At 49.7% G+C, this 7,500-nt stretch overlaps 2 protein-coding genes across 4 annotated transcripts in view; both read left to right on the top strand.

Moving 5' to 3' along the window:
- The window catches only part of prss16 (serine protease 16), an 8,233-nt gene extending 5,806 nt beyond the window's left edge, over window positions 1-2,427 (top strand). The window contains exons 9-10 of one of the 2 annotated variants that reach the window (XR_006022904.1): window positions 1,913-2,174; window positions 2,345-2,427. Coding sequence is in view for 1 of the 2 variants with exons in the window: in XM_042063579.1 (XP_041919513.1) it covers window positions 1,913-2,022 (110 nt within the window). In the remaining variant the exon portion in view is untranslated. Of the gene's footprint in view, window positions 1-1,912 lie in introns of both variants that reach the window. The other variant, XM_042063579.1, reaches the window with a different exon arrangement.
- A 1,878-nt stretch (window positions 2,428-4,305) lies between these two features.
- The window catches only part of serpine2 (serpin peptidase inhibitor, clade E (nexin, plasminogen activator inhibitor type 1), member 2), a 14,161-nt gene continuing 10,966 nt past the window's right edge, over window positions 4,306-7,500 (top strand). The window contains exons 1-2 of one of the 2 annotated variants that reach the window (XM_042063194.1): window positions 4,306-4,575; window positions 6,219-6,534. In XM_042063194.1, the coding sequence (XP_041919128.1) occupies window positions 6,249-6,534 (286 nt within the window). In that variant the 5' untranslated portion in view covers window positions 4,306-4,575; window positions 6,219-6,248. Of the gene's footprint in view, window positions 4,576-5,113; window positions 5,518-6,218; window positions 6,535-7,500 lie in introns of those variants that run through there. The other variant, XM_042063195.1, reaches the window with a different exon arrangement.

The following is a 7,500-nucleotide window of genomic DNA, read 5'->3' on the forward strand; positions in this document are numbered from 1 at the left end:
TGGATTGGCTTGAGCGTACCGGTGGTAGAGCTAGACGTCGTTCGTCAGAGGAGCGCAGCGGTCTGGAGGTAGTGTAAGTCTGTATGAGGGCATTCAAGTAGGTGGGAGCAGAACCGGAGACTACTTTGTAGGCAAGCGTTAGAGACTTGAATTTGATGCGGGCCGCCATAGGTAGCCAGTGTAGCTGGATGAGCAGCGGGGTAACATGTGCCCTTTTGGGTTGGTTGTAGACCAGGCGCGCCGCCGCGTTCTGGATCATCTGAAGTGGTTTCACTGCGCAGGCTGGGAGACCTGTCAGGAGGGCATTGCAGTAGTCGAGTCGTGAGATGACTATTGCCTGAACCAGAAGTTGGGTAGCATCTTGAGTCAAGTAAGTCCTGATTTTCCGTATGTTGTAGAGTGCAAAACGGCATGACCGGGCGACTGAGGCAACATGATCTGAGAAGTTTAGTTGGTTGTCAAGAACAACTCCTAGATTTCTTGCAGTCCTGGTCGGTGAAACAGACAGGGAGTCAAATTTGATGTTGATGTCGTGGTGTATGGTAGGTTTAGCTGGGATGACCAGCAGTTCAGTCTTTGAGAGGTTCAGCTGGAGGTGGTGTGCCTTCATCCATGTAGCTATGTCTGAAAGGCAATCCGAGATCCGTGCTGTATAGTTTTGTAATTAGCACACACACACACACACACACACACACACACACACATATATACTGTATAGTTTTGTAATTAGCACACACACACACACACACACACATATATACTGTATAGTTTTGTAATTAGCACACACACACACACACACACACGCACATATATACTGTATAGTTTTGTAATTAGCACACACACATACACACACACATATATATATATATATATATATATATATATATATATATATATATATATATATACTGTATAGTTTTGTAATTAGCACACACACACACACAAACACACATATATATATACTGTATAGTTTTGTAATTGGTGAAGTACAGCTGTGTCTGAGTACAGCTCACTGAGCTAATTTGTACCCTGTGTGTGTAGTTTTGTAATTAGCACACACACACACACACACACGCACATATATACTGTATATATATACTGTATAGTTTTGTAATTAGCACACACACACACACACACACACATATATACTGTATAGTTTTGTAATTAGCACACACACATACACACACATATATATATACTGTATAGTTTTGTAATTAGCACACACACACACACAAACACACATATATATATACTGTATAGTTTTGTAATTGGTGAAGTACAGCTGTGTCTGAGTACAGCTCACTGAGCTAATTTGTACCCTGTGTGTGTGTGTGTGTGTGTGTGTGTGTGTGTGTGTGTGTGTGTGTGTGTGTGTGTGTGTGACTCAGGTACGGCTCACTGTGCTAACATGTACCCTGTGTGTGTGTGTGTGTGTGTGTGTGTGTGTGTGTGTGTGTGTGTGTGTGACTCAGGTACGGCTCACTGTGCTAACATGTATCCTGTGTGTGTGTGTGTGTGTGTGTGTGACTCAGGTATGGCTCACTGTGCTAACATGTATCCTGTGTGTATGTGTGTGTGTGTGTGTGACTCAGGTACGGCTCACTGTGCTAACATGTATCCTGTGTGTGTGTGTGTGTGTGTGTGTGTGTGTGTGTGTGTGTGACTCAGGTACGGCTCACTGTGCTAACATGTATCCTGTGTGTGTGTGTGTGTGTGTGTGTGACTCAGGTATGGCTCACTGTGCTAACATGTATCCTGTGTGTATGTGTGTGTGTGTGTGTGACTCAGGTACGGCTCACTGTGCTAACATGTATCCTGTGTGTGTGTGTGTGTGTGTGTGTGTGTGTGTGTGTGACTCAGGTACGGCTCACTGTGCTAACATGTATCCTGTGTGTGTGTGTGTGTGACTCAGGTACGGCTCACTGTGCTAACATGTATCCTGCGCGTGCAGAGGACCTCCCCCAGCTGGCTCTGGCGCGGGACCACGTGTACCTGCTGCTCCAGCAGTGGCTGAAAGAGTGACAGACATGTGTGTTAGCCAATCACTGCACAGCCAGAGCTGACTGACCAGCCTGACAACCAATCAAAAAGCCAGTGTAAGGGATGGAATGTGAACCCTTCAGAGATCATATAATCATGGGTCAGTGTCTCTATGCTGTCAAAGGTGTGTGTGTGTATGTGTGTGCACGGGTGTGTGTGTGTGCGCGGGTGTGTGTGTGTGCGGGTGTGTGTGTGTGTGTGTGTGTGTGTATGTGTGCGGTGGGTGGGGAGAGGGGCTGCAGGCAGGTGCCTGAATGATGTTTTTATTGAACAGCTGGTTCTGAAAAAGGCAAAAGAAATGCAGGTGTGTGTGTGTGTGTGTGTGTGTGTGTGTGTGTGTGTGTGCAGGCTTTATAGTGATCAAAATAAAGTTTTCCTACAGACAGGCATGGCCTCAGCGATGTCCAGTGTTTGTGTGAGTCCACTGAGGGTGTGTCTGTTTGCTCAGTCCCCATCTGTCGCCCACCTCCCCTCTCGCTCCTGTCCTTACGAAAACAGGTGTCCTCTTCTTACACACACGTACACACACATATACACACACACACACACACCCATATACACACACACACACACCCATATACACACACACACACCCATATACACCCATATACACACACACACACCCATATACACACACACACACCCATACACACACATACATACACATACACACACACACATATATACACACACACACACACACACACACACACACACACACACTGGGGTGACAGTGTGAAAGTTCACATGACTTTGGATGCCACGTTGCACCGACTGACGCAGAGACAAGTCACAGTCACTCCTGTAAGTGCCTGCAAACACACACACACACACACACACAAACACACACCTACACTGTAAGCCTCAATGCAGCAGTCAGTATGACTAAATTATGGGGCCTCCAGGGATGATTATACACACACACACACACACATCCTCTCTCTTCCTGGATACTGAAACACGCACACACATACAGTAGGTTTTTATAAAATCATGTGCTCTGTTCAGTTCTAAAGTATGAGAAGACAGGCTCCTAATAGTGTGTGCATGCATGTGTGTGTGTGTGTGTGTGTGTGTGTGTGTGTGTTTACATGCATACCTGGGTGTGTTGATGTGTGTGTGTACATGCATGTGTGTGTGTCCATGTGTATGTAAGGCTGATTGTTGGGGGGGGGGGGGGGGGGGGGCTCTAAAGTCTCTTAATGCTGCACACACACTCTTTCACATAGTCAATCCATAGGCTATTTCACTATGGAACAACCTGTCATCCACACACACTTTTTCACATAGTCAATCCATAGGCTATTTCACTATGGAACAACCTGTCATGCACACACACACACACACACTCTTTCTCATAGTCAATCCATATGTTATTTCACTATGGAACAACCTGTCATACACACACACACACACACACTCTTTCACATAGTCAATCCATAGGCTATTTCACTATGGAACAACCTGTCATACACACACATAAACTCAATCGTTCTCTCACTCATAGCCTCATTCAATCCTAATCAGACAGTTTGTGTGTGTGTGTGTGTGTGTGTGTGAGAGAGAGAGCTGAGGGTTGATGTAAAACACTCACACTCTCTCTCACACACACACACTGTAGGATATGGGAACACACACCGTAAGTCCTGCATGTGGCAGGTTTGAGGATCTGGGAACACACAAACACACACACCGCATGTGGCATTGCAGGTTTGGTGGCTGAGTCTGGGCACCTGCTGAACTAGAGGCTCCATCCACATTCAACTCACACAGACATAGTCCACATCTAGTGCACCCATGTCTACTACACGCTTGCACACACACACACACACACACACACACACACACACAGTACAGATGCATAGTCCACATCTAGTGCACCCATGTCTACTGCACACGTGCACACACACACACACAGTAGCCTGTAGTCTGTATTCACCCCCTTTCACTGTGCAGACATTTAATATGCAATAGTCTCTCACACACACAAACATACAATCTTACACACAGTCCAGGTCACGGAAAACAGGTAACGTGGAAAACAGGAATATGTGAGACAACGTGCTAAATTAAGGTTGTAATTGTAACTCCAGAGGTTTGAAAGCGCCTCAAAGACTCGCCGATTTTCCGTGGCACAGGATGACGTAGTGATGACAACAGACAGAATTCGGGAAAGGCAAATAGTCATTTTGGCCAGACAAAGGAGAGGAATATCACACACGCGCCCTAGGGCTGACCTTCGCGGCCGCCCACTGGTCTGCGCGTGTCCCTGGACCGACTTGCATGAGCTCGCCAACTTGCCCAAACTTTGGCTGAGGGGCGGAGCGCCACTCGCCGCGGAAGCAGCACGAGGTGAACGCGACAAAAATAACCGTGGGGGCGGTAGCCCGTTAAAGCACCGGAGGGGCACGAGCGCTCAGAATAAAGACAGACGGGTAACTTTCCGACTCCTCGCGAGAGGTACAAAACATTCGGCGCACGTACGAGCTGGTCGTGAGGCAACTAAAAGCTCAAGCAGCCAAATTTTAACCGAAGGTAAGAACTTTCTGCAGAATACACTGGAACTTTCCTGAGATTCTTCCCAGCCAAGGAAATGCACCTGATTCTTCACGGAAAACACCAGATGATCTTGTGCTCGAGGCTCAGGTGTTGTTAGCGCACGGGTCGTGCATCGTGGAACAGAGCGAGATGTGTGTCTTTCAGGAAATGTTGAATCACTAACAAAAGTTTGGGTGGCACCGAAGACGGTCCTCAGTTCAGATTTGTGGCACCACCAGCCAGTTGCAGGTTTTTAGTCGTTATATATAACTGCGCGTGTAGTATGATGGTGAAAAGTCGAGAACAATCAACATTTTTTATCAGATGAATTTGACTTGAGGTGCTCTTCATGGCAGTGTTAGTTTTAAGACCCTATTGGTCAACAACAGCTGTTCCGGGTCCAGGGTGTTTGCGGATTTTCTTCCAGTGTGTGTGTGTGTGTGTGTGTGTGTGTGTGTGTGTGTGTGTGTGTGTGTGTGGAGTCTAGCTGACTTGACTCTGTTGGTTGAAGTCATGCACTGCTCGGTTTGTAATAGGAAACGTCCGCTGTAGCACTTACACTGCGAACACCGAGTCACGCTCACACAATGCGGGCCCACGGCCAGAGACCGCACTCAGTCGCGTCCCACGTCAACAGCGACCCGACTACGCGCTCTCAGATGATGCGGTAGTCCAAACTGTGGCACGGTTCAGGATCGCGAGCTGCGGTCACACGTCATAAAAGGGACGTTGGGCTGTGAAAGTCTTTGACTGGACTTCAGCACTGAGGAATCTCCAGAATCGACCAGACCGACTCCGTGAACCAGGCCACTCACCATCTTACTCTGAATTACTGCGCGCACACACACACACACACACCCCTCTGCTCAGTTCAAATTCCTTAGCTGCAAGGCAGTGTGACCAGAAACTCAATAGCTTAAGAGTGAGCGTGACAGACTGGTAAGTTCTACTGTGTGTGTGTGTGGAACATGGGAATAGAGGAGTTTTGTCTGTCAGTGTTAAGACGTTCCTGTGTGTTTGCGCAATAGTGTGTGAAGTTGTGGGATTGAGAAAGACGGGATGTTCCAGGGCTGAGAATGACCCCCACCACGTGTGTGTGTGTGTGTGTGTGTGCACGCACACAGAGAGAGCATCTTGTATGGGGCTGGGAATTTTCTGGGTGTTTATATTTGTGTGGTTGTTGTGACATGTTGAGTGTTTGTTTTGGCTAATGGACACTGTTGTCGTGGAAACTGATGCGCTCATGTCTGTTGTGTTTTAAGACATTGGACTGTTTTCCACATAGAAATATATTTGGTTTAAAGGTTCCCCCATAGACTGTATGACTGGTTTAAAGGTTCCCCCATAGACTGTATGACTATGGTTTAAAGGTTCCCCCATAGACTGTATGACTATGGTTTAAAGGTTCCCCCATAGACTGTATGAGTAAGGTTTCCTCTTGTTTGCGTTATCTGAAACGATGCACGAGGCCTCTAATGTTCACAGAGCCCATCTGATGTTGACGCGTCCTAATGGAATGTGGCGATCATGGTGTTAATTCAGTTGTGTGTAATGTCTCTCTTTCTCTCTCTCTCTCTCTCTCTCTCTCTCTCTCTCTCCCCCTCCCTCTCTCTCTCTCTTCCCCTCCTTCCATCCCCCAGCTGTGTGTGTTTCTGGTAGCAGACTTCCCGATGGCTGTCCGATGCGTTCGGTGTGTGTGTGTGTGTGTTATGGCACTGCTGGCGGTGATTGGGGTGTGTGAGCCCCTGGCCTCGCCTGCCGTGGCGGCCTCCTCCTACGGCGAGCGCGGCTCGGACCTGGGCCTGCAGGTGTTTGGGCAGGTGGCCCAGGCCTCCCCCCAGGACAACGTCCTGCTCTCCCCCCACGGAGTGGCCTCCATACTGGGCATGCTCCTGCCCGGCGCCCACGGCAACACCCGCACCCAGCTCCTCAACGGCCTGCGCTACAAGAAGAACGGTGAGGAGGGCAAGGTCCAGGAGGGGAGGAGGAGGAGGAAGAGGAGGAGGAGGAGGAGGAGAGGAGGGAGGAGAGGAGAGCGAGGAGGGAGGAGAGAGGGGGAGGAGAGAGAAGAGGAGGAGGAGGAGGAGGAGAGAGGGGAGGGGGGAGGAGAGAGGGGAGGAGAGGGGGAGAGAAGAAGAGGAGGAGGAGAGAGGGGAAGAGGAGGAGGAGAGAGGGGAGGAGGGAAGGAGAGGAGAGAGGGGAAGAGGAGGAGGAGAGAGGAGAGGAGGAGGAGGAGAGAGGGGAAGAGGAGGAGGAGAGAGAAGAGGAGAGGAGGAGGAGAGAGGGGAAGAGGAGGAGGAGGAGAGAGGAGAGGAGGAGGAGGAGGAGGAGAGAGGAGAGGAGAGAAGGAGGAGGAGTGGAGGAGGAGAGGAGAGCGAGGAGGGAGGAGAGAGGGGAGAAGAGGGGGAGAGAAGAAGAGGAGGAGGAGAGAGGGGAAGAGGAGGAGGAGAGAGGAGAGGAGAGGAGCGGTGGGAGAGAGGGAGGGAGGGAGGAGATGAGAGGGGGGGAAGGGAGGAGAGGGGGGAGGAGAGGAAAGGAAGGAGAGAAGGGAGAAGAGGATGAATGGGAATGAGAGGGAGGAGAGGAAGGAGGAGACGGAGTGATTGAGAAAGAGGGGAGAGAGGGAGGACGGAGGATGTTGTCACACACACACTCCCTCACTCACACACACACACACGCACGCTCCCTCACTCACACACACACACACGCTCCCACACACACACGCTCCCTCACACACACACGCTCCCTCACACACACACACACACACACGCTCCCACACACACACACACACTCCCTCTCACACACACACACACACACGCTCCCACACACACACACGCTCCATCACACACAAACACTCCCTCTCACACACACACACACACACACGCTCCCACACACACACACTCCCTCACACACAGACGCTCC

The sequence above is a fragment of the Alosa sapidissima genome, chromosome 15 (genome assembly GCF_018492685.1).
Source record: "Alosa sapidissima isolate fAloSap1 chromosome 15, fAloSap1.pri, whole genome shotgun sequence".
Taxonomy (NCBI): Eukaryota; Metazoa; Chordata; class Actinopteri; order Clupeiformes; family Clupeidae; genus Alosa; species Alosa sapidissima.